Source organism: Apaloderma vittatum, unplaced genomic scaffold (assembly GCF_000703405.1).
Source record: "Apaloderma vittatum isolate BGI_N311 unplaced genomic scaffold, ASM70340v1 scaffold8991, whole genome shotgun sequence".
In the NCBI taxonomy this organism is placed as follows: Eukaryota; Metazoa; Chordata; class Aves; order Trogoniformes; family Trogonidae; genus Apaloderma; species Apaloderma vittatum.
This window is the reverse complement of record NW_009699591.1, coordinates 47,394-74,302: the sequence shown is the minus strand read 5'-3', so window position 1 is coordinate 74,302 and position 26,909 is coordinate 47,394. Positions and strand designations below refer to the sequence as shown.

Below are 26,909 nucleotides of genomic sequence, written 5' to 3'. Positions count from 1 at the left end.
TTTGCTGAAGCCAAGCAAGGAATAGAGAACACACCTGGGCAAACATGGACACAGTGAGACAGGGTCAGAGAGATCTCCCCTGTATGTGCCCTGGTGAGTGCAGCTCCTGTCAGAAGTCTGCCAGCGGTGGTTTATTGATTTATGACAAATCTGGATGGTGTTTTCTGTAGGAAAATCTCAAGTTTTTGACAAAAATTTGTAAGTTTACCTGCCACTCTCAGTAATGTGACCTTTCTTCATTAAAAGACAGGAATGGGGTAAATGTGTCCATCAAAATAAAGTGTCAAGTCTTCCTTGCCTAGGAGCATAGCAGTGATTTAGACCAACTTATAGCTGATTTCTGAAATCAGTTGGGATATCTCAATCAGTTGGGCAGTGAAATACTCACTTGAGACAGAGGCAGCTCCTGCAGATAATGTGTAGCCAGAATTATGCATGCTTGTTCTAGAGTAGCCCAGTGATTGATAGGGGCAAAGTGGAGATCAGTCTTTCCAAACTCAGCTGGAAGAAGAGTATACAGAGCACTGGGAACAGGAATCCCAAGTTAGCTGAAATTTCTAGGCATCCCAGAACCTGGTTTTGCCAGACAGAGAGATTCCAGCTGCCTACTTGAGTAACACCATGTTGGGACCCAAATCTGGAAAGCTGAGGCTGTGTCAATGCTATTAAAAGAGCACTGGGAAATAGGCATAGAACCGTAACTTCTTCTATTATTAGGACAGCCTGACAGTCTTTGTTACATTTTAGCCTAGACTAACTGAGACTGTCTCGCACAAGTCTCAAGTGTAGTTTGAGAGTAGATGCAATCTATGTTCTGCTCACAGCAGGCAATTCACTTGGTGACCATGTTTTTCTGGAGGCCAAGCTGGTTGAACAATGTGACTGTCTACCTTTCTGTCCCGGGTGATAACACTGCCTGCTGTGTGCTGTGGTGAGGTCTTGCTGCTGGCTGCACAGCAGCAATCTATCTCTAGCTGAAACAAAGGGATGCAAGTGACAAGTGATCAGGACCTGGCCCGGGTCACTGATCAGCAAAGTTCTCTGGTTTGTTTTATTTTTTTCCCCCGTGAAAAGTCAATTTGGTCAGATGTCTCCAGAGCAGCCTTGCAGGAGGGGATGTTCTGAACTGGTTGGTGGCAGCCAACACAGCTGCTGTTGGCTAAGGGGCACTTGGCACAGTACCCCATCTCTACTGCTGCCCGAGTATAATCTCAGGAGAGAGGAAGAGGTGGGGAGAGGCTAGCTCCTCCTTCCATCCCACCTCTTCATTTAGGCAGTGCTAGAAAGAAGTTACCCCCCTAAAAAGAGCTTCAGTGATTTCAGAGGAAGAAGACCACTGGAGACTGGATGGCAAGAACCACCAAGATGAGGATAGCCATCCTCCTGAACCTTCTGTTCCACACTGCAGCTGCTTTTCACCAACTGTGAGTGATGATAAATTTCTGTTGTAGTCTTTTTCATGAACGCAGCAGTCTAGGTAGATGGACCACGTTCCAAGCCATCCGCTTTCCTGCCTCCTGCTCTATCAGATCACCCCAAAGCGTAGCTGAGTTGTTTACCTTGCCTCCCATGCATTAGGTCAACTCTTGTGAGGTAAAATACAAGCCACTTTTCTGGAGCACTTCTAACTCAGGCCTTAGGCCCAGGGATGTTTTCTTCTCCAGTTGCCATGCCAGATCAATTCACTGGTGTCTAGACTGCAAGATTATGAGGCCACTTCTCAAGACTGCAAGGGATGGTTTTGTGGAGTTCAGGACATGACTGGAGTAAAGGGTTTGAAAAAGATTGTAGCGCTGTACTTAAGCTAATCAAGCACAAACTATTTCTCGTTATCAGTGAAGCAATCACTTTGATGGGTTTACTGTTGCTTTTGAATATTGACTGCAGCTATGACACATTGCTGAGGAATTCTGCAATAGTGGGCCACTGTAGAGCCTTCAGTCTGATGCCACTTCTGATGTCTTCTTTCCCCTGCCCCAGACATTACATGGTGGTGATCCCTGCAGATATGCGCTGCCCATCCACTGAAGTTGCCTGCCTCCATATCACCTGTTATGAAGCAAAGGTTCAACTGAAACTGATCCTGGAGCGCTCTGCAGGACATGAGGTCCTAGTGCAAGAAACCATCCAGAAGGAGAAGACTTTCATGTGCACTAAGTTCTGGGTAAGCCACTCTAGGCAAATGCCATCGTTAGTTGTCCACGCAGGAACTGTGAATCCCTTGTGTTACTCCCTAACAAGGGATGACATTGACAGGGTCTACTTCTCCTTGAAATGAGCCTGCTAGGAAGTGGAATGGGAGGTGCCTAGGGATGTGTAGCCCAGCACAGTATCTGTTAGTCAGCGCTGAATTCCCCTTCAAATCTTGTTTTTAAATTGAATTTGCGTTTGTTAAAGTCTACCATATTTCTGGATACTTCTCTTCTGTCTCAGACCAGATGAAGCAACTTTAGTTCTTCTCTGAAGGACCTGTGCAGCTCCAACAGCTAAACCCTGGAGAAATGGTGGTTTACGTGTCATTTTGTAGGACCTGAAGTCAGGCAGCAACTCAGCTCTTAGGAACTATTGAAGAGTGGTTGGATGGAAATGGATTTGTTTGCTATTTTTAAAAAACATCTTAGAGTTGATTCAGTGTTGGTGAGGACTTAGCAAATATCTAAGATAAGGCAGACATGCCTAAACAGTATTCCTTCTAATATACAGTATATTCTGTGCTGAGCCTGGTGGGGTCTTTGGCTGCTGGAGTCAAGAAGACCCACTGGTTGTCTTTTCTAATCTGACTTTCTTACTTGTACTTGGATAGTTTTGAGGGCCTAGCATTTCGGGCTGTGCTACAGCTTGATCTCTCTCCTTTGATTCTCTGCTACCATATCCACCTTTCTAGCACCTGCCTATCTTCCTGACCAAGCCTGAAGACTCAGATGGGTCAGGCACCTGCTTGTCACCAGAGACAAAATTCCTTAACCAATGGGAAAAAGGAGAGATTCCATGTCATGCAGGGCCTTTTTTGAGTGAGATCTGTCTCTGGATAGTGGAGTGGATGTTCTGGGACAGGTGGAATGAAACTGATTAGTTCTTCCACTTTACTCTCAATTCCTGCCCAGAGCCCCCAGGAGATTACTGAGGGCCTGCATGCTCTCCTCTCTCTGTCTGTATAGGTTGCACCTCCAGCTGAAGGCACAGAAGAGATTGCCACTGTAAAACTGATCATCACAGGTGAAGGGGTCAGTATTGAGGAGAAGAAAAAAGTCCTGGTCCGCAAGGCCAGCAGTGGCACCTTCATCCAAACAGACAAGCCCATCTATCAACCACGGCAGAGAGGTGAGAGCTACAAATGGGAGCAACTGTGGGCCCTAGGTTTTCTGCTGGTAACACCGTATGGAAAGCCTGTGATTGCCTGAAATTCGTGGATAGCCCTAGCAGAAGGCTTTGAGAAAATGTCCCTTGTTGACGTGATGCTTTCAGTGGCTGTAATGTCCAGCTTGTGGTGACTGTGAAGTTACAGGAGGCAGTAGGTCATTGTCCATGGTATTTTACCAGTGGGAATGTCTGTTTTAGATGTTATCACAAATGGCTATAGAATGCTGATAGGAGCTGGAGAGATAGATAGAGCAGGGATCTGTAGAAAAGGGCTGAGATCTGATAAATATATTCCCTGATTTTGTTGCCTTCAGTGAAATTTCGCATTGTGACTCTGGATGAGGAGTTCATTGCACTCAATGATTCGGTAAGCCATCCCTGGGGGTCTGTGGAAAAGACTGCCTTGTTCCTTGTGTGGATCCTACTTGCTTTCTACCCTGCTCATCTGCAAAAGCTCTGAGTTTTTCACATTCGTCCCTGGACCAGGCTTGATGAGTGTCCAGAGGAGAATAATAATTCAGGTAAAACTGGTAACTTGGGAAGATGGCAGAGAGTTTCATACCTCTGGCTCATCTTGGTAAAATGATTATGCAAAGATGAATATGGGACATACTGATTCCTAATGTGATGGTGTCAGGTGTGGAGTGAATAGTTTGCAAATCAGGTTTTCCTAGGGGTGTGGTGAGAAGGGATGCTCTTAATCTGGCTCCTACAGGTTGGAACATGGGAAATTCTGATTAGACATTAGGAAAAAAATTTTTCACTGTGACAATGATCAGATATTGAAACAGGTGGACAGAGAAGTCATTTTCGTCCTTGGAGATGTTCAAAATTTAGCTGAAGAAGGCTATGAGCAATCTGCTCTAAGAAGACATGCTTCAGCAGGTTCTTGGAGTAGATGACCTCCAGAGGCTCCTTCCAAACTATGGAATCCTGTACCTCTCTAACCCCCTTAAGACTGCAACTGAGACAGAGCTAGCTGTGTTTGGATAGTGAGTTTTCCTGATGGAGGGCTCTGCCAGGAAGTCATTAGCAAATGTTGGTTGACCTCCAGATTGGCTTTTCCTTTCCGTTTCTCCAGACCTTACTGTAATGGACCCACTTGGTATTTCACCTTTTTGGTGACATTTGTTTTACTTTATATTGTTGTCAATGCTCTAAATTTCTAAGTCACTAGTTGCACATCCTTCAGAGAAGGCTTTGCATCTGAAGCACTTTGTGTGTCTTGCTGTCATGTGTTTCTGTCTTCTAATGTTTTTGCTTTTTTCCCCCCTAGATTTCCCTGTTTCTTCAGGTGAGTGATGCTGACATTAATTGTTACAGCAATGTTGATGGCAGCCATTTCACTATGTTCATATTTCTGTTCATGTCGTGTGATAGAATTTACGGACCTTAAAGTGGGATGGTAGAACTTCAGTATTTCTTGTATCTCTTGAATATTCCCTGCAGCTTCTGTTATATGCACATGAGGTTATGCTCCTAGTTACTTTAGTGGAAATCTGAGTTCTAGACTTTCAAGAGCATAGACAGATCAGCTTAGACCTTTATGAAAAAGATTAGATCTGTGAAAGATCTTTCCTTCATATCAGAATCTAGAGAAGTGTAGAAGGAGACTTAGATGTTGGGAGTAGAATCTGAGCATTATATTGTCTTCAAAATTTCTTAACTACCTTATACCAAACCTCATCCCATAGCTATAGAACCTGGTAGTCTGCAGTACTGAAAACCCAAAGCTCAGTTTCTGTGGGGTGTTGATCAGTGAGATGCTGGAACAACGTTTTCTTCTTCTCTTGTGGGTATAGGATCCTAAGAACAACCGGATAGAGCAGTGGCCAAATGTGGTCCCTCAAGACGGCATTGCAGATCTATCTTTCCAGCTAAGTGATGAGCCTCTGCTGGGGACATACGTCATCAATGTAACCAGTGCAAAAGCGTATGGCACCTTCTCCGTTGAGGAGCATGGTATGAGCATGTGGGGGGTATGTCTGAGCTGCAGAGAGGACTTTGCACTCTTGATATCCAGGAAGATGTGTGTTTATTCTATGATAACCATCCTGGGAGCAAATGGGGAAAGTAATAGCATCTATCATAGAAGCTGAGGTTCAGGAGAGAGAGCACTTTGGGACCTTGAGTCAGTGTGTGAGAGGAATGTTGTGCATGGCCCCAGAGCTTTGACACCACTGACTCCTGTAAATCTCTATATCAGACAAAACAACTTCTTTTAGGATGGGCATTTCCAGAGACTGTGAAGTCCAGTGCTGTCCCACTTCTCTTTCATCCCCTAATGAAGTGTGTTGAGAGACTTGTCGTCTTGCAGTGCACATAGCTATCAGAAGTGCAGGGATAAGGACATGTTAGGGTTGAAAGAGTCATCAGCTAGGGATTACACTCAAATTTGTTAAAGAAACAATGGAAATCTTCCATTTCCCCTTCTCACCACTTTCTTTCTCTATTTCCTGGCTCTTATTCCCCCATAGTCTATCTTAATGTTGATTCTCTGGAAAGATTATCGCTGGCCAGTGTTTCCTACAGTTCTCTGTTTTTTCATTGCAGTGCTGCCAAAATTTGAAGTGATCTTTGAGAAACCAAATCAGGTTTATGCACTAGATAAAACCTTCCCGCTCCAGGTATGTGGCAGGTGAGGATTCTGCTTGGAAGAATGGCCCTGTATCAATTTCTGGCCTGATGAGCACAAAATGGCTAGGTGACCATGAGGATCTCAGGGGAAATTCAGGTACAGAAGGCCATGATCTTCCAAGGCAGTTGCGTACACCCTGATGAAACACAAACACTTCCTGTAACTATCCTTCTGGTATTCTAATGCCCCTTTTCTAAAAACACTCCACCAAAACCTGGGGTAAAAACTTACCCTTTGGCAAGCAGCCATTTGTTTGGTGTTCATCTCCCTGCAGAACTCATGGGAAACAAAGGGAAACTTTTGCTGGTTATGCTCTAGGGGAAACTAGAGAAAGGCAAAAAGGAATTGCCCCAGGACCACAGTAGGATTAACAGCCTCATATAAAGGTGCTTTCTTAATGAAAGGCACTTTCTTAATCACCAGTGCTTTTGCTTCTGCATCATGCTTATCTTCAGCAAATCCTGGCCTTATTGCAGGTGATGCTGACGCAAAGTGCAGGGCTCTGTGCTGAGTCAGCACCTATAAAACTCTGGTTTCCCAAAATAGATTAGTTTGGCACTAATTATATCACAGAGCTCTTGATCTCCGATCACTGCAGTGCCCTAGCTTGACCCTGCTTACTGGGTCAGGACTCCTGGGCCTGCTGTGTGGCTGCCACTCTTGTGCTATACTGTGAATATCCAAAAGTAGATGGTCCCTGGGGTGATGCAAAGCAAGCCTTGTGTTATCTCACTATGTGTGACTTATCTCTTCTTTTCCCTGCTCCCCTAAACAGATATAGTTATGGCAAAGGCGTCCAGGGAACGATTCAGGTGAGCCTTTGTCAGAAGATAGCTCCATTCTTGCCCAGTGCTTCAAAACCTGATCTCTGCCAGAAATTCACCAACCAGGTGAGATGCTTAGCAGGAGCTGAGCTGTATTCAGAGACATCTCTGCTCAGCCCTAGGGTAAGGCAAGGCTGCTGGAGGCTTTAGCTGAAACAATAGTGATGTTACCCTGTGGTTTTGACTGCTTGGCCAGTGGTCTGCTGGTGCTGCCTTTTAGCAACGGTGCCTGTTGATAAATTCTCTTTAATATCTTTATCAATGATCTGCACAAGAGGATGGAGTGCACCCTCAGTAAGTTTGCAGATGACACAAAGCTGGGTGGGATTGTTGATCTACTTGAGGGTAGGGAGACTCTACAGAGGAATCTGAACAGGCTGGTTCGATGTGCCGAGGACAACTCTACAAAGTTCAACAAGGCCAAGTGGCAGCTCCTGCACTTGGGCCACAACAACCCCAGACAATGTTACGGGCTTGGGGAAGAGTGGCTGGAAAGCTTTTTGTTGGAAAAAGACCTGGGAGTGCTGATGGACAGCCGGCTGAACATGAGCCAGCAGTGTGCCCACGTGGCCAAGAAGGCCAACAGCATCCTGGCCTGTATCAGGAACGGTGTGGCCAGCAGGACCAGGGAAATGATTGTCCCCCTGTACTCAGCACTGGTGAGGTCGTACCTTGAATTCTCTGTTCAGTTTTGGGCTCATCACAAGAAAGACGCTGAGGTGCTGGGCCATGTCCAGAGAAGGGCAACGAAGCTGGTGAGGGGTCTGCAGAACAAGCCTTAGGAAGAGCAGCTGAGGGAATGGGGATTGTTCAGCCTGGAGAAAGGGACACCTGCTCCACATCCTGGAATGCCTATATCAATAGACAAGGTTCCTGAGAACAGAGGTTATGTGCTGCTGGTTCTATTCCATTTGGGTAATTTCTAAGGTAAGTCCCATACCTGGACCTTGTTTCCTCTCTCTGTATTTTCAGACAGATGAGGCAGGCTGCTTCTTCACGAATGTGAGCCTGTCCTCCTTCAGTCGAGACTTGCGATACTATCAGGACAACATAGTTGCAGAGGCCTTGCTGGTGGAGGATAGCACAGGTAACTCTGGAAATGTCTTTGGTGGCTGGGAAGAGGCATGTGGAGATGCACTAATCTTGCCTGAAAGACTCCAGTGGTCTTGGTTAGTAAGGACTCTGAGCTTTCTGAGCCTGTCAGGTCCTGCCATCTAAGGGCACAGATACAGACAGTGCCACCAGTTCCTGACAATATGACACACTCACTCTGAGTGCCTGTGGTCTCAGGTGGTGAAGCTTAGGGACCTCTCTAAGGGCTAGAAGTGAGTAGGAGCAAGACAGAGGGAGAATCTTGGGCAAGATCATCTGCCCAATATGAAGTATGTGTGCGGCTGAACCAGTGTGTCACTGCAGGGAAATTCTTGAGGGGCGCTTGGCTTTGTTGTTCCCTTCCTCATGTTACTGTCTCATTCCTATCATTCAGGGATACATATCAATACTTCCCATAAATTACTCATCTCCAAGATTGGTGGGCTGGCCTTGTTTGATGGTGTGAAATCTTACTATCACACTGGAGAGATGTACAAGGGGAAGGTAATTCCCAGTTACGGTTCTTTGGAGGGGGGAGCATGAGCAATACCTTCACAGTGACTATTACCCAGCATCTTTTCTGACCTTACCTCCAGCCAGGGGCTTGGGAGGGTTTGAATGTCTCTTGAGAGAAAAACTCTTGAACTGTCAAAAGTGAGAACAACATTCAAGACTGCCATTTGCCAAACGAGGTTTGAGTAGCAGCAGCTATGGGGATCCATATGTGGGGTGCAAACCCAAACATTTGTAATTTCAGCAGCTGGTAGGAATTCTGCTGGGAAGGGGCAGAGATCATGGGGATGAATGAATATGGTAGTGCAAGTGATAATAGGAGGTGACCAGTAGCAGTATTGGTAATGTTGTTAGTGACCAAAAGGGTGACCTTGCTGCTTCTGTCTTGGAGAAGCAGGAGATTCTGTCCACTGATTAGACTCTTCTGCACGTCTCTTGCTTACCATGATGTTCTCAGATTAAAGTCATCGACTACCGAGGCAAAGCATTGAAGAACAAAAAAGTTCTCCTCACAGTAAGCTGCAGTGAGCAGCAATTTAAGCAGAAGTTCGTCACTGGGGACTCTGGTACAGCTTTATTTAGCCTGAACACGACTGCTTGGAACAGCACTTTGACCACCCTGGAGGTAAGTGAGGATGGGTCCTTCTTGTCAGGGATATGCATGCATGGAGCTATTTACTGCACCATAGACGTTCCCTCATTCCTTCTTGAAGGACAGTAATTCAAGCATGAAACATCTCAGCATGTTCTGGGTCTTGGCTCTCTCTGACAGCTTATTCTCTGAATCCCAGTTCCTTTCCTCATGAACTCCACACAGAGACCTCTGCTATGATGTTGTTCAGACCTGATCTGGGTTTCTTATCAAGGCACCACTAGGGTGATTTGGAGCTGACCTGCTTAACTAGAGAAATTAACTGGTGGGTTTTGGTTTTGTTTTCTCACCAGGCCAGTGTCCTGCATCAAGATTTGGATAGAGAGCCTGGGACAGTTGATTTAAGTTACCAGCCGGCCTCTCATTTCATACAGCCATTCTACAGCACCAGCAGGAGTTTTCTTTCTATTGTCCGTGTGCCAGAAACAATACCCTGTGGTAAAAAGCAGGCCATTGAGGTGGACTTCAGAATATACCAGGAAGACCTGGAACATGGGCCCAAGCGTGTCATTTTCTCCTACTTTGTGAGTTTCTAGGGAAGTGATGACTCTAGTGGGTGATGACTCAAGGCACAAGATTAGCATCTTCTACAGGTTTAAGCCTGATATTTGGTAGATTTGGCACAGCCCAGGATGAGGTAGCTCATACAGCCATCATATGGGCTAGATCCTAGTTTTGATCCCGGGGCTGCAGTAACAGCAAAACAGGCAGCACCTTTCTTTTGGGCACTGCACAAGTGCAGGGCAGGTATTGGCCTTACCTGTCCTCCCTCAAGTCTCTTGAACTACTGGGCTTTCCTTGCTACCTGAAAGCAAGTAAAGCTCATATCGCTTCCCCCTCCATTATTCCTGCTCGGTCCCCATGTGTTGCCTGGTCTAGCCATGACGGGGAGGTTGGACTAGATGATCTCTAAGGTCCCTTCCAGCCTAGGCCATTCTGTGATTCTGTGATTCTATGATTATTTAATCTCCAGTTTCAGGGTTATGTTGATCTGCATAGTGATCTCAAATACTATGTGACTGGCATTCCCTTCCCTTTCTGTATTCTTCCCTAGGTCACAGGAAAAAGAGGGATAGTCAATGCAGGTCAGAAGACTATTTGGGTTGGGCCACCGAGAAGTAAGTGCACTGCTCTGTCCCATGTCTAGCAAGCACTCAGTGAGCTGTGGCATCCCATCTTATCTGGATATCTGCCATAAGCCTTTTTTGCAGTTTAGATCTGGCTCAAAACATTTCTGTTGCATCAGAGATGCGTGCCTTTCCACCTTCCGTGTTTCCTTTACCCTTCTGCTCGGTACCAAGAGAACAATACTCAGCATTGTCTAGTCTGTAGGCTCATCCACCATCGTCTTCATTTTTGAAATCTCCTTTTGCTGACCCTGCAACTGGCATGAAACTGTAGCTTTACCCTCTGTCAAAACTCTCCTGTTTTAATTTGCAATTGCCTCCACAAATAATCTGAGTAGTTAGGATGCCACAGCCTATCATTTTGGTGAGTGTTGATTCCTCCAGCTCTTTAAAAAAACACAACTAAATTATAGGTGCTTTGGGATAAAGGTCGCCTCTTTGTTGGTGATGTGATGAGAGATGTGCGGCGATGGGAGGTTTTGAAAGATAGCTGAGACTCTCACTCTTTGTGGAGCTAAACTCCAAAGAGCAGTTTCATTGCCTTGCGTCGATGAACAGAACCAGGAAAAGTATTTTTCTGGTCTTGAATGCCAGATCCAGAGATGTACTGATTGTTTCAGTGGTCTCCAGAAATCTCTTTGGTCCTGAAAGATGAGAAAAGTCAGTAAACAGGCACGTACAGAATGGTGAAAGCTGACCGGAGTCTATTTTCACTATCAAATCTCCTTTCTCTTCTTCCCTGTCTCCTCCATCTAGTGCTGAAAGGCTTCTTCACCATCCCTCTTACCTTCAGCTTGATCTATGCCCCAGCTCCAAGACTTGTTGTTTATGTTATCTTCCCTAATGGAAAAATCATCGCTGATTCTACTGTCTTCAGTGTCTCCACGTGTTTCAGAAACAAGGTGGGGTTTGTGTCTGAGGCCATGATTAAATGTGTGAGAGTGTTTGTGTTTGCTGCAATAAAAGAAGAGACTGAGAAATGAAGTGTGCTGTGGTATATGGAGAAAGTACTGCTGAACATTGTGGGAGCTGCTGCGTTGTTTGAGAAAGGCAGAGAATTACTGCATCTCTCCATAGGCTTGTACAGCAACTGCAACCCAGTAGGATCACAGGCCAGCATGGGTTATTAGTGTGGTTCCCAGGAGAGCTCAGGGCTGTTCTGCTGCTACAGCAGACACTTGGACTTGTTAGTGTGATGTTGGGAAGACAGCTGAAAGTGGCTGATGGAAGCAGTGGATTTTACTGACCATCCAGAAAGGGCTGAGCACTCATGGCCATTGTGAAATCCATGAGAATCTACTTTCTTGGCTGTGTCTTGCACTCCAAAGATTGAACTTCTGAGGACTGGCGTTGTAGCCCTGCCATGGGCAGTCACATTCAAGCAAGAACAAGAAGTGCTTCAGGAAACTGACACCAACCCCAGAAAGAGCTTGGAGATAAGGACTAAGCTTAATTTTGATCTGGGGCTCCAAAAAGAGCAGAAAGACAGCTATATGAGGTGTGTGATCGTGCTGGATGTTTTGACACAGGAATGTCTCCTGTACTGCACACACTGAAGGTTCCCCCTCTGCCATCTTTCGTGTTAGAACCTCAACCTGATTTTTTTTTTTTTTTTAATGCCTTCTGAGATCCTTGGAAACTCTCTTCATGTAGGTCTTTTCCCTGCTTAGGAAGTGGTTAGGGTGGCCAGCAGCACAAAAGTCACTCGAGTATTGCCTGCGTTCTTCTCATCCAGGTGGAGCTGAACTTCTCAACGTCAGAGACTCTTCCTCATTCAGAGGTTGGTCTTCACCTCATGGCAGCTCCTGGATCCACGTGTGCTGTCTGGGCTGTGGATCGGAGTGTCCTCTCGCTGAAGCCAAGAAAAGACCTCAGCAGCTCCTTGGTAAGTGAGTCTGCTCCAACTTCTTCCTTGTACTGACATGAAGAAAGGAGAGAGAGAGACAGACTGTTGCATCTGTGCAGACTACCTCCCAAAGAACTCAAAGCACTGCCCAGAGGGATTGACAACGCTCTCAGTGTTACACCACTGAGGATTAGGGGTCATGCATTATTAAGAAATGTTGAACATCACTCCGTGCACTAGTGGTAAATCGACTTCTGTTTTTCTGTCTCATATTTGGTTGTGAGGGCTGTATTAGAGGAGAGCCAGGGAAAAGTGAGAGTGAGCCTGAGCTTTCTGGCATGCAGTCTTGCATGGTAGCCAGGAGCAATTCGAATGGATGTATGACAGGAAAGGAATGCGAGGTTTTATTTGTGGTGATTTTCTTTTTCTGCTTGCTTTCTCAGATCTATGGGCTGTTCCCATCTGTTTATAGATCTGGGTATCCTCGACAAGTGTCTGAAGATAATCATTCTTGTGGGTTTCCAAATCCTGATGAGACTGATGTATTTACGGCATTCAGGGTAAAAATGGTTGATTTGGTGGGAACCAAGGGAAGTGTGGCCCCCTGACTTTACCCATATCCTAGGGGTGCTGTTACAGACAGTAGAGGGAATAGGTCCAGTTTAGACCCTTGTAACTCACACATTATTTGAATAAGTGACTTAAAATGTTGACTGAGAAGAAACTGTTGTGTGGTTACTGCAGTTTGGTTGTGTGATTCAGGATGCCAAGGATTATCAGTTACTTTAATTGGATTTCACATAGTTTGTTTAATCTTCATAGCATGAGCAATTGCACACTGCAGGCTGAGAAGGCATAATACCTAAATGGTCATGTGCTTGAAGAAGAATAAATTTGGCTTACTCTGGACTTGTTTGCCCATTGCTGAGAATCTGAATAATTCCCTCTTAAAATAAAGCAAGAGAATACTTTGCCAAGCCAGAGGACAGCCAAGTCCTCACTGCATGAGAGGACAAGAAGGCACAAGGTAGAGGGCAGAGAGGAGAGGACAAGCTTCTGGTGCATCAGTTCTTTCTTTTTCCTACAGGAAATGGGGTTGAAAATTATGTCCAACACCAATATCAGGAAACCCAGAGTGTGTCCAACCACTCCATCGACAACTGTGCTGCAGGAAAGAAGAATATTTACTTTGAGGTCCATGTTAATGTTTGCCCAGCCCCATAAAACATATAACAGTAAGTACTTACCAACTATTTCTTCTTAAATGAGATGCTTAGTCTTTCAGGTGAAAACAGTCCTGGGTTTGAGCTAAGAGGCCGTACTTTCCATAATTGCCCTAAACCTACTGTGCTAGTGTGAGGCTGCCTGGGGCTCACAGCTTCTGGCTCTGAAAGATTAGTGAGCTGTCTGGATCCCAGGTCTTATCTCTGAGGTGAAGGAATGGTTGCCCTTCCCATGATGCCTACAAATGCAAGTAAGGCCCAAAGCACCTCTATTGCTTGAAATGAAGCAAGATATTTTGAAGATTGGGATAACTCCTTCTGTTCCAGTGCTGTGTTTCCAAAGAGATGACTGGATGACCTGCAGCCTGAGCTGGGCTGGAGCTCGTCTGCTCTAAACCAGGGCCTGAGGACCCTGTGGTGACTGGGTCTTTGTTATTTGCAGGAGAGCATCTGACAAGTATACGTTCAACTGTTTCTTCAGTTGATGAGAAAGTACACAAGCATTTTCCTGAGGCCTGGTTATGGGATTTGTATTCTGTGGGGTGAGTAAACTAAACAGTGGAGGTCTAGTCTGGGTGGCTTAGTGTGACTGGGAATGGCAGCAGATACCACCGAATTTAGACCATAAGCTGCTGAGGAAGATGCCTAAGGGTATATGTCATGGGACTCATACCTGTCTGGTTATTTCTCATTTGAGCTGATATTTGCATCAAATGCACTTTCCTCCATTAAATGATCATAGAGAAGCATTGTCCATCCGTGGGAGGTGCCTGGCATGGTAAGATAGGAAAGTGAGTGCAGCACAGCAGAACAGCTTGGTCTACTGCCTATGGTCTGCTTGTGGTAGTGCTGTGGGCTGACATGTCCCAAACTGCACTCAGAGGATGCATCCTGGGATGCAGGGAAAGCTGATCTCCACAGAAGTCCTTCACAAGACTGGGAGTTGTGTCTTGTGAGAAAGGTTTAGTGAGTACATAAAGGGCTGGTGAGGGAGCTTTTGGAGATTTTTCACCTCTGATTTCAAGAATTTATTGTCTGGTTTCTGGGGAGTGGAGTCTGCTCTGGCCAGATGCCCCCACATCTGCCTTCTCTCACCTCTGCTGTCCTTCCAGCTACATCCATCTCTTCACCCCCAGCAGCAGATATCTCCTATATGATTTGTCCACGAGCCTGATTGGAGCAACCAAATATCTCTATGCTGTCTTCTGTGTTGTCTTCCTGTATGTGTTTGGCAAAAATGAAGGTCTCCAGTTACTGGAGTCAAATACCATTAGCTTTAGCTAGGGCAGTTTTTACGTCTGCTGTGGTAGCAGCCACAAAACAGTCTGCTGCTCAGAAGTTATGACGTGGGCACGGTTATGACGCGGGCACGGTTATGATGTGGGCACAAGGCAGGTCTCTGCCCTGTCTGCATGTTGGAGTTTAAGCTGTCAGTGTCTCACAGAAAGGTGAATGGCAGGATCTGTCTCTTCTGCTAAGTTCTGAGGCTGAATGAGTGCTATTGCTCTTCTGGTGTCTGGTTCTCCATTCGTAGGCCAAGAAGAACAAAACTGCTGACACCTGTAAGCCATTTTTAGATGTGGAAAGGGCAAGCGCTGTCTGTGAACATCACTGATGGCATCTTGCAGCCATGTAATGTGTGTCAGAAATGTTTTGTTGATGTAAGCATCTGAGGCAGGGCTCACTACTTCTGCAAGGACCTACTTTTAACCCTACAAGGGTTACAAGTTCAGAAGAAGTTAGGGATTAGGCTGAGGTTAGGCATGGGGTGCACTGGAGAGAAGGGCACGGACTGGGTCACCTGGTGCTGCGTACATCAAGATTCTGTTACATGCTTCTGTTGCTGTCTGCTTCTCCTCAGTGCCAGTGGGAACAAGAATGTCACTATCACTGTGCCTGACACGATCACAGAATGGAAAGCGGGGATGTTCTGCACAGGACGTAATGGCTTTGGACTTGCGCCAACCTCCAGTCTGCTTGTTTTCAAGCCCTTTTTTGTGGAGCTCGTGCTGCCATCTTCTGTGATCCAGGGTGAGACCTTCATCTTGAAGGCCACAGTCTTCAACTACCTTCAGCGATGCATGAAGGTAAGTGAGCCCTGATAGGCTTTGCAGGAAAAGCATGGTGTCAGTGGGAAGGAGATGACTGAACTCTATGGCCTATGATGTTTATCTTGTTGCCATCTGCCATCCGTGCTGCCCCTTTCAGATCCAAATGACCCTGGAGGAGTTAGCACACTTCCAGCTGAAGCCATGCAAAGGCTGTGTCTACAGCAGCTGCTTATGTGCTGGTGAAGCTAAGACCTTTCAGTGGAGTGTCACAGCTGAGCAACTGGGTGAGAAACAGGGAGGTGGAGCGGTGGAAATGGGAAGGGATAGGACAAAGGTGGGGCTGTTTTGTAAGAGCTGACATGGAGTGAGGAGATGCTTGCCCTTTTAACCAGAGAGTACTCGCTTGCATTTATCCTAAGGTCATGATTACTAACAAGTCTGTGCTAGGGTGTACAGAAACATACTGGGCTCTGATCCAATTTTTTATCGTCAGTAGGTGACTTCTGTTGTATTAGTGCAAAGTACTCTCTCAGAAGATGTTTTATGCACCTAAATATGTTATTTTCAGGGCTCAAGAACATCACCCTCAGCACAGAGGCTGTGGCCACTGAAGAGCTCTGTGGTGACGAGATACCGTTTGTCCCAAACCAAGGACAGAAAGACATAATCATCAAACCCCTTCTAGTCCGGGTCAGACAAGCTGTTCTGTTATATAGACCTAAAAGTGGACTTTGTGCAATTCCAAGATTTTGTGGGGGTTAATTTTGGGAGTTACCCCTTGCTATTCAAGGTGTGTAATTAGAATCTCAGGAGCTGAGCTGGGCCAAACCATGACGGCTGATGGATGTGGGAGTTAGAGGGGTATCATCCACTTGGTATCATGGAAAACTTTAAATATATATACTCTTTCATGTCCTTGCTCTTAAGCTCTCTGCTGAATTTTACAGCATCAGTTTCACAGACATTCAGAAGTTATGACATTCTGAAAAGTGTGCTGTTTTCATATGAGAAACAAAAGTTATTTACAATAATATACATTTTTTATGTGATAATGATATTACTGCAGCTGACTTTTCAGTCTGAACCAGGATTTTGTCCATATTATTTCTAATCAACCTGTAATCCTGTTTCTCTCATGTGTTCATTATAATGCTACATTTATGTGCTCCAACAGCCAGAGGGAGTGTTAGTAGAAAAGGCTCACAGCTCCATCCTGTGTCCTGAAGAAGGTAGAGACATTGTTTTCTTTCACCCTGCTCTTCCCCCTCTTCCTGCCTAACCACCTCCTGGGTCTTTCCACTTGTTGAAATATTCTCTCTGTCAACACGACCAAGCTACAGAAGCGTACTCTAATTGTGGTGCCAGCTAGTGCTTCCCCTGGCTAAGGATGTCAGGAGGTCCAATCTTTCAGCATCAACATCCCTGACACTAATGTGACAGCTTGAGGTCTTTTTCCACTGTGGTAATAAAACCAGACTGCTGAACATGGTGAGGCTGGAGGACATGACTCAGGATTGCTATTCCTATCTTGAATTTTATGGTGTATGACAGGACCGTTAACAGATTTTGAGAGCATGAAGCGCATTGAGAAGACATGCCTGTAACTGAAATCTGAAATGAGATGGAGTAACTTCTGTAGAGAAAAGCAGGTGGCTTTGACCACAGAGAGTTTACAGGAGAAAATCCTCTTAACCTCTTTAGAAGGAAGCTTGCTAGGATAGTGCAGTCACCATGAGGTGGATGGAGGAAATTGAGGGTGGAATGGGACAGGGTTTCTGAGGTTATCTTCAAACTCTGTGACATGAAAATGGGATCTTAGCACAGAAGAGTCTTGAACAGTTTCTGGGGATTTTGAAGGCTGTTTTAATCTGAATATCTTCCTTTTTGTCCTCCACACACGCCTTACCCCACTGGTGTCAGGGAATCCAGCTGAGGAGTCTGTGTCCCTGATGTTGCCTGTAAACGTGGTTGAGGGTTCAGTCAGAGCTACTGTCTCAGTCACTGGTAAGAAATTCAGCCATGGTGGTACCTTTTCAAGTGCTGTATCTCTGAGTTTAGCCCTAGGAAAGCCCAGAATCAGAATCCTCACCCACCCCCTCTGAGGTTTCCAAGGCTCCACTGCCTTGTTCTTCCCATGCACGTGGCTGCATTTCCTGATTTCCAATAACCCAAAACACTTGGCAAGGGAGAGAATATTCTGTTTACGGGCTTCCCCTGCCAGGATGGGAGGGCACAGTGGAACTGATAAGCAAGCTAGACAGAGGTGCACCCACCTGGTGCACTGCTGGGAACAGGAGACAGGTGGGAGGAGGTGAAACCCCAAGCCTCTTGCCCCAGAGGCGATCAGGGTGCTTATGCTGTGTTCCAGGTGACCTCATGGGGATGGTACTGCAGAACCTGGACCATCTGGTGCAGATGCCCCATGGCTGTGGGGAGCAGAACATGGTACTGTTTTCCCCCATTGTCTATGTGCTGCAATACCTGGAGGAGACAAGGCAGCTGACTCCTGAGATCAGGGAGAAGGCAACAGGATTCCTGCGCAAAGGCAAGTGCAACAGACCCACCTTGCTCCTCTGCCTTCCTCTGTGTCCGACCTACCAATAGTTCCAAGTGCCTACTCCCCTTCCACCCAGAGCACTCAACCACCCCATTCTCTTCACAGTGATTTCACCGTAAATACCATTCTGAGCACTAATGTTCTCTCCTGCTTCTCAGGGTACCAGATACAGCTGCAGTATCAGCACCCTGATGGTTCCTACAGTGAATTCGGTACCAAGGATGAGTATGGTAACACTTGGTAAGCCCTTTGGGCTCTTTCCTTGCTGTTTACCTGCTGTCTGACAGCCTGGAGGTGGGCAACTTTCTGCTTCCAGCATTGAATCCTTTCTGTCCTATTGGACCCAAAGTATTCCAGATGTTTTATGGGCTAGGGCAACCCAGGGGTATGCAACTGTGCTTGGGATGAACTATCCTTGGACCAGCAAATTAGGAATAGCACCAGTTTCAAATTTTTACTTTTTTCCTTTTTCCTCAACTTCTCCTTAGATTCTTTCTTTCCACTTTTTCTTCTCTCTCTCTCATTCATTCCATCTCTTTTTGCTTCTCTCTTCCCTCTCTCATGCCTTTTTCTTCTGTTTTCTCCCCAACCAGGCTGACTGCATTTGTGGTTAAATGCTTTGTCCAAGCCAAGCCATATATTTTTCTGGACAACAGAACCATCCAAGCTGCTCTCACCTGGCTGGAGTTCCACCAGCTTCCCAATGGTTGCTTCAGAAATGTGGGACAACTTTTCCACACAGCTATGAAGGTAGGAGCCAGAGCACATTGAAGGACAACTCAAAGCAGTTCTTGCCAAGTGAACTGGTAATTGTTTAGTTCACTTTCCTGTGTTGTTCTGCTGTCTTATGTGAGCAAGCCAGAGATAGGTGGGACCTTTGCTGGAAAGCTTCAAGTCTTTGTGTATTAACTCTCAGCTTCTTGGATGTTCATGCTATTTGTAGGGAGGTGTGGATGGGGAAGTCCCCTTGGCTGCCTACATCACTGCTGCATATTTGGAGGCAGGAGAGACACCAGAGGTAAATACTGGAATTCTTTGCCATGCCCTTGCCTTATGATCTGAATCCTGAAGAGCTTAGTGGTGTAACTAAGGCAGACAACAGAGCATCTTGGAGAGGATGTGGACAAAGCAATAGGGTAAGGGAAGGAGAACTTATCACTTCTCAGGAAAAAGCCTCACCTATCCCTTGAGGAGGACATCGCAGCACGGGTGAAGGTGAGCTTAGGCTACTGGGAGCCACTGGAGTTCATGACTAGCTACTACATCCAGTTACCAGGCTTTGGCTGCTCATTCCTGCCTCATGCCCCCATGCCTTTCCTACCCTTACACAGCCAAAAGCTAATAGTTGTTAGGGAGGAGACGTGGGTGTAGTTCCTCCTACAGTCAAGTAAATAGACATAGTGACATTTTTAATATGTTTTAGCTTTAAAAATAGTGCAAGCCTGGGAAAGGAGTGCTCTAGGACAGTTGGAATTGCACACCTAAGTAATAAAAAGAGGGCATTCTTAGAAGTTAAGGATCATAACTGATTGCTAGACTGAGTGGTATGGGCAAGTAAAAAAATCTGATCAGCTTGATGGAGAAATGCAATTGCTATAGATGTGGAGAAGCAAAGTTCTCTGGTAATAAGAAAAGTAAATGAAAAACCAGTGCTTTCCATTGCAACTGAAAGCAATGGGCTTAGATAAAAAAAGTGAGACAGATGGAAATTAACCTTCTTTCTGGCAACAGATGTCCTTCAGGTCACCTTTTTCATGATAAGGACAATTAAGCATTGGAACAGGTTGCCTAGAGAGGTTTAGTTAACTCCATCATTGGAGGTTTTCAAGACGTGAGTGGATGAAACCCTGGTCTGATCTCATAGCTAGCCCTGCTTCGAACAAGAAGAAGTTAGAGACAGTATTGTTAGCTCAGAAGATTCTCCATGGAGTAAGGAATGCCTTGTTGCAGCAGCAGATTTGTTGATGTGAAAGTAACCAGACAGTTATTCAACTGGACATACATGTATAACCCATTGTTTTTAAATAAAATGGTCATGATGGTGAAAGATGCTCAAAAGTAACAATGAATAGGTAAAAGTATAAGTCTCAAGGATTTGTTCTAGCCCCATTGAAGGAATTTGGGTAGGTCTGTAGGTAGATGACATGGGAAACACGAAGCTTGCCATGGCACCTAGTAAAAGAATGTCCTTGAGTGGGTTATAAATGCTTTTACAAAGAATATGCACTCAGTGGAGGCCAAAATTCTGAGAAAGAGTTCACGGATGTCCTGCAAGGGCTAATGCACTCCAGATGTTCAAAACAGATCCTGCTTTCCCCTACAAGCATACCTAAAAGGCTCATGAAAGTCATTAGGGGTTAAAATGCAGGGAAAAGTTTGGCGATATTTTACACCCTCCTGAACTAACTCATATTAAACCATTGTTTGCATGACAAAGAAATCTAGGCAGAGACAAACAGCCCTCTACCCCCACCCTGTGTTGGAAATGAATGTCTTGGAACAAACCGGATTGTTTTATGGTGACTGGAGAAAAAAATTGGCGTGCTGTAGAGTTTCCTTGGTGGCACATGACTGCTCCCACAGAGGGCGAATGCTTCTGTGCAGTGTGCACTTAGGACAGCTATTGTCAACACTAGGAAGAGCACAGTCAGTGTGAAAACACTTCCAGTGGAGTAGCACCCTCAGTTTCACCAGAAGACACCAGAGCCAGATGGGCTATAATACTTGTCAGGCTGTTCCTAGACAAGGTATTAAAGATGTATGACAACAGCTAGCACTTCACAGTGTCTTCACTTGCAGTTTGGTAGTTGTACAAACACTAGTGCTGTTACCTCCATTTTAACTGTCAGTGAGGTTGAGAGATTTAAGAAGGAAAAAATAATAATAAAGGAGCCTCTGAACAATTTCACGAACTTACTGTAATCCCTACTAGCTCTGTTCAGTTACAGAATGGAAAGGTTACTATGGTTCTTGCAGTTACTACATTTAAGAGCAGCAAACAGAAAAGTAGGATTTACTGAAATGATGGAAGCTTGGCTTAGTGCTTCTGCTGGCTGGGCTTTGGCAAGAGACAGCAACCAAAAAGCAGCAGTTGAATCCTGGGACCTTTTGGTACTCTATGAGTAGGTCCTATAAGCATTTCTGAGAATTGGTGGCTGCATCCAGCAATATTACTCCTCTGTCTAGAGAACACAAAGATGACACAGGCATTACCTTTTCTCTTTCCTTGAAAGAGATGAGGAGCATGGCACATGTCGGAATAAATCTTAAATGCAGCCCTCGTGTGATCCTCAGTGTACTTAACCAAGAGGCTACTGGAAGAGGGGAAAACACAAAGTGCTGTAGATGCACACACATGGGACTGACAACCATTGCGAGCCTTTGGCTCATGTTTGGAATAGCATAACTGAATGCTGGGATACCATGTTGCTGAGACGGCGGGTTTGCTGCCTCCTGCCAACAGCAGCACTGATGTTCCAGGGGAAGCTGGAAATCCCCATGACCTTACAAAGCCCCATAGGGGTGACTTGAACACAATAATCTTCTGTAGCAACCTGTATGTAAGCATTTGCAGTTGTGTGGTTTTGCTCCTGTTGTATTAGGGCTGGAAAGTAAGTTGTGGCGGTGTTATTCCAGCAGGAAAGGTGTTCATTTCATTGAGAGAGCACTGCTGAAACCTATGACCAGCTCAGGAGGGGTCTGTCGAGCACCTTGCACTGAGGGCTGGAGACACTGCTTACTGGTGTTGCGCTGATACAAGGAGCGTGGGCTCAAGCAGAGACACCTGGGTGAATGTATGGGGTGCCTTCTGTGCCAGCATGTGCTAATGCATCCTTCTGCTTGTGTCTCAGGGTTTGCCTGCCTTGTGTGTGTTTGTGACCAACATCTGTGTAAATCTTCTCTGTAGAGTACAGTGGTGCACAAGGCTCTGGGCTGCATCGCTCCTTCCCTTCCCAAAGCTGCCAGCACTTACACCCAGGCCCTCCTGGCCTACACCTTCGCCCTGGCTAAGGACTATCGACGCACACAAGAGCTACTTGATATGCTTGATCAAAAGGCAATCAGAGCAGGTATGGGAACCTCAGTGCCAGGTGAACATCAGAGAAGGGGTGAGTGGCTTTTCTGAGCCCTTGGTTACATGCAACCTGCAAGGACCGTAGCCTTACTCTCTAGGTCCTTCACCAAAGAGAGTTTTTGGATGGGCAGTCTTCCTGATTTCCTTCAAATCTCTCCCCCTTTTCTGGTCCCTGAAGTGGAGGGTGAACTCTGAGAGAAGCAGCTTTGTTATACAGGACTGCAAGGTGCCAGTGGGGGAAGGAAGCAGGCAAGCTGCCCCACTCCTTAGTAGTCCCTGACCCCCAAGAATGGCTAGTGAGTAGCTAGCTGACTTTGGGTATTTAGTGGACCTGACAAACAGCAGAATGCAGAAGTTGGATGTCTGAGAGGTAATGTGTATGCAGATTACTGGCATATTAGTTTTTGTAGATCACCTTGATGCGTAATAAGGAGTGTTTGGTATTGCGAAATACATGAAATTGCAGTTCACTCAGTGACATGGTAACCCAGCCAAGAGGTCTGTGCAGGTACAAGCCACTGTGCCTCCTAGGTTTCTTGCTTTCTACAACAGCAAGTCTTTATGGGCCACAATATGAAAAAAAAGATGTCTATATGCTAAGCTAGTCCAAAGTCTCTAACCTTGCTACTAGCTCTGGGATCTCTCAAGTACTCTAAGCATTAGGCATTCCTCACCTCTAACCATGCCCTAGCTCTTATGGCAGATCATCGCTTACAAAACCATCTTACCACTATAGAGGCAGGTTTTTGTGTAGCAATACTCCGACTAGCAAACCAGCCAAGGAGCTGAGCAGCTTCTTTCCTGACATCCCTCAGTGTCATCTACTTCTTTCCTTTCCCAGGTGGGCAGATCCACTGGAGCCAGACCTCATCCAAGCCCAGCCCCAGCACCAGCTCCTGGTCACAGCCACAGTCTTTGGATGTGGAGTTGACAGCCTATGTCCTCCTGGCCCTGCTCTGCAAGCCAAATATCACAGGGTCTGATCTTACCACAGCCTCTGGCATTGTGGCCTGGCTCACCAGGCAGCAGAATGCCTATGGAGGGTTTGCCTCAACACAGGTAACTCATGGCTGGAGATGGGGATGTTGCTTGAGAAAGAACCTCTGCACAATGTATGCAAACTGTACACAAGTACGAATGCTTTGAGGAGAGGAGCCCTTGTATACGGAGTCCCTCAGGACTGTGGATTCAGGTGTCTTTGGGTCTCTGAGCTGCAAATGTAATTGTTTCTTCCTTTTCAGGACACAGTAGTCGCCTTGCAGGCCTTGGCTAAGTATGCAGCACTGACATACAGCACAGAAGGAGTTGCAGAAGTAAGGGTGAGCTCCCAGAGAGGCTTCTGGTGGAATTTCCAAGTATCCTACCGGAACCGACTGCTGGTGCAGGAGACAACGCTGACAGAAGTCCCGGGCAAGTTCCTGGTGCATGCCAATGGCAGCTGTTGTGTCTTTACCCGGGTAGGTTTCCACCAGCCATGCTGTGACAACTCTCTGCTCGTCATCTTGTCAAATCCAAAATTCTTCATTGCAGCTCCGTGCAAGGAAATGTGCATTAACTGTGCTTTAATCCCGCCTGTTGCCAGTGCAATAAACCAGTGTGCTAGGGAAAATCAGAGACAGAACACATCCAAATGTGAGGACAATGATGCTTCCATGGCTCTCAGAGTATTGGAGGACAGAAATGTTGTGTACTTGTCCCACTGCTGTATGCCTGACTTCCACAGTCTCAAGGGGAATGGTGAGGAGAAGGAGCCCCAGCTGAAAGGATTATAGAAGGTTTCCAGTCTGAGTGACCTTTATTTTGATGAATGACCTTTATTCTGGGATGAGTGTGCTCACTGCGTATTGTTTATCCAGTCACTATCTGAGGTCCATACCTTAAGGATTAGAGTAGTCAGTGAGAAAAAGGTATAACAGCTGACATTGAATTAACTATCCATGTCTTATTCCTTTTGTCTCTCCGTGCAGATGGTGCTGAGGTACAACACACCCTCCCCACAGGTCTCCACATCCTTTGCCTTGCAAGTGAAAACTAAGCCAGTCAATTGTACCAAGGATGATGCACATTCTGTTGCTGTCTATGTCAATGTCAGGTGACTAAAGATACTGCCCCACTCAGGAAGGAAAGCCAGGCATGGCTGGAGAGCTGAGGGGTGCTTCTTGGCTGCAATGGAGGCATCAGGCATTTTCAGCAGCAGGTCCAGATGAAAGATGGAGAAGGAAAGATACAAGTGTCTCTGGAGACAAGGGAATATTTTTTAGGGCTTTGGTTCTTGCTAGAGAGAGGAGTGCATGTAGTAACTTCAAGCTGGGGATGCTCAGAGCAGTGCAGCCATCATCTGCCCCTTGTGAGAGGGAGAAGTGCCTGCCTTGTCCCTGATCCTAGCTGGGCTGCCTAGCTCAGGGTCCTGCACACAGGATATGGTGGTGGAGGGAGGGAAGAGGGAGCTGGAAGAGACTCTCTTTATGATCTTTTCCCCCAGGTACACTGGAGAGCGATCCGTTTCCAACATGGTGATTGTGGAGGTGTCCCTGCTGTCTGGATTCATCCTGGCTCCAGAATCTGGGATGTCTGTAAGAAGCCTGCAATCAGGATGGTGATGTGGTGTCAGTCAGACCATCCTTGTCCAAGGAGAGGGGGAGGTTGCATAGGAAGGTGTTGCCAATCTCTTAGGCAGTCTTACCATCCCTTGCCCTCTGCCAAACAATGAACATGAACACATACTGTTGGCTCTCTCTTTATGCCTTGAAGATGGTAAGCCTTCTGGCCCAATTCGCACAACATATCCTTGACAGCTAAGTTGCCTAGGTTTCTGTCCCTGTGTTTTGCAGGAGCTGAGTGGCCCTGCAGGGAGATCAGCCAAATATCACAGCTTTCTTTACAAATGCCTCCTCTCCCCCTTGCCTTTATCTCTAGCATGTCTTACCTTGCTGGTGTCAAAAAGCACAACTGGAGCTAGTCAGGCCTGCAACTGCTGTTGGTACCTAGAAAGCACTGTTGATTAGAGCTTGGGTAGGAGCCCAAAACAACTTTGGAAGTGAGTGAATGAGAACCTGCCCGCTCAAGCTTAGATAAACCTTGTTGGGATGTCTCACATTTGCTTTTCAGAAGACCCAGCTAAATTGCTTCCTCTTCTCTGCTGTTCTAGCTGCAGCACTGGCATTCTGTGAGAAGAACTGAGAAAACACAAGGAGGTGTTGCCATCTATTTGGACAAGGTAGGCGTGTGCTACTAGAGAAGCTGCAGGAGTGAAGGGCAGTGGCAGAGTTGTGTGGAAAATCCAGGACTGAGCTAGATATTCAAGAGAGCAAGATATTCAAGATGCATCTTGCAGTCCTGCTTTTGACTCCACAGAGTTTGTTATTGGCTATCACTAGGATCAAATTTCAGTGAGGAAATTTCACTCACCTTATGAGTGAACTGTCATTTGCTCTTCTTCCTCAGCTGAGCCATAACCCTGAGACATATGTCCTGCACCTGGAACGCGAGATTGGGGTGACCAACCTGAAGCCAGGCCATGTCAGGGTCTATGACTACTACCATCCAGGTTAGTGTGGAAGTGTGGGGTTCTAGGGCTGTCCGGGTGTTTGCACTTGGCTCTGTGCAAGAATAACTTAGCTATCTCCTATCCTGTTGCAGAGGAGCAGGCCATGGCTGATTATAATGTCTTCTGCATCTGAGGTAGGTGTAAGCCCCCTTCCTCAGTCCCAGTACAGACCTAGAAGCCCTCTGATGTTTCCTCTGTAACCTACCCAGCTCTTTCTGTCCCACAGAAGCCCGGTGTATCTCATCATGTTCCCTTTATCTAGGGCTCTACCTGAAACTCCCTAGGCCTCCAGGGACTTTAGTCTCTGCCCTCTGTTTTCTGGATTTTGTAATGTAGTCTTTGTTGGATTGCTCTGTGGGCAGGACATGAAGTGATTAGCTTGTGTCCGTGCTGGGAAGGCCTAGGCCTGTGCATTTTCTGGGACTCCCTGCATGGATCTGCCTGCCAGCTTGAGTGACAGTGCTCACTGATGCCTTGCACTGTTCCAGAAGCAGAATTCATGGTACTAGTTTCAGCTTACTCTGGGTACGAAGAGTTCTTCTTTCTGGGGAGGGGCTGAGATGAAGCAAAGGCACTAGAACAAACCAGAGGAACACTTTCCTTCAGAGGTATTTAAAAGACATGTAGATGTGGTGCCTAGGGGCATGGTTTAGTGGTGGGCCTGGCATTGCTAGGTTAACAGTTGGACTTGATTTCCATCCTAAACACTTCTATGATTTTATGCCTCTTAACAGAGTCTTTAGTGAGAGCCTGGTCTCCCATGCTGTTAGCATCCCAGAATTAATAATTTGGGTCATATTATTTGCAATCTGGGTTACTCCCTCTTCTGCTCGAATTTCTGCAGGGACTTGTCAGTGTTAGATTAATGATTGGACTCGATGATCTTAAAGGTCTTTTCCAGTCCAGGCAATTCTCTGATTCTGTGACTTGGTCTACTCTTTTACTTGTCCACTGTTTCAGCCCACAGGGACTCCACTTGTGCGAGATGCACTAGGACTGCAGGGCTGCTGCATTATCGCTTCTGGTATGATGGGACATGCGTCACCTGGGAAGTCGCATCTCAGTAGACTTGGGGTTTTGGTGCTTGGACACATCTCAAGTTGAATTTCAGAAATAACTTCAGCACAAGCCATGCCACTCATCCTGACAGCCATATCCTGGTGAATTCTTTGGGATGTTTGATTAATTCTGATTAATCTTCATTAGTTTTAATCCAGGAATTGTCTTGCTTGTAAAAAGAATGAAAATAAAATATGAATCACAAACCTGGGTACTGTGGTGTGTGATTGGACACTGTTATCTTTGGAGGAAAGAGCCGAGAGAGTGTATCTGAACTGCATACCTGGCATTCATTTCTTTTAGTGCTGGATTCCCCTCCAGCAGTGTCAGACAGCCGTCAGTATG

At 46.1% G+C, this 26,909-nt stretch overlaps 1 protein-coding gene across 1 annotated transcript; it reads left to right on the top strand.

Moving 5' to 3' along the window:
• Window positions 1-1,365: 1,365 nt before the first annotated feature.
• Window positions 1,366-25,638, top strand: LOC104280705 (alpha-2-macroglobulin-like protein 1). Its single transcript, XM_009878442.1, has 32 exons — window positions 1,366-1,424; window positions 1,981-2,164; window positions 3,159-3,321; window positions 3,675-3,727; window positions 4,637-4,654; window positions 5,163-5,322; window positions 5,914-5,998; window positions 6,774-6,888; window positions 7,795-7,909; window positions 8,309-8,418; window positions 8,885-9,052; window positions 9,373-9,603; window positions 10,134-10,197; window positions 10,963-11,108; window positions 11,942-12,091; window positions 12,496-12,612; window positions 13,140-13,311; window positions 13,724-13,817; window positions 15,137-15,362; window positions 15,484-15,610; window positions 15,895-16,016; window positions 16,501-16,555; window positions 17,247-17,330; window positions 17,695-17,875; window positions 18,831-18,901; window positions 22,800-23,017; window positions 23,200-23,415; window positions 23,926-24,050; window positions 24,441-24,531; window positions 25,107-25,175; window positions 25,403-25,505; window positions 25,598-25,638. Exons 1-32 carry the CDS (start codon window positions 1,366-1,368, stop codon window positions 25,636-25,638), a joined length of 3,933 nt encoding a protein of 1,310 aa, XP_009876744.1.
• Window positions 25,639-26,909: the final 1,271 nt, after the last annotated feature.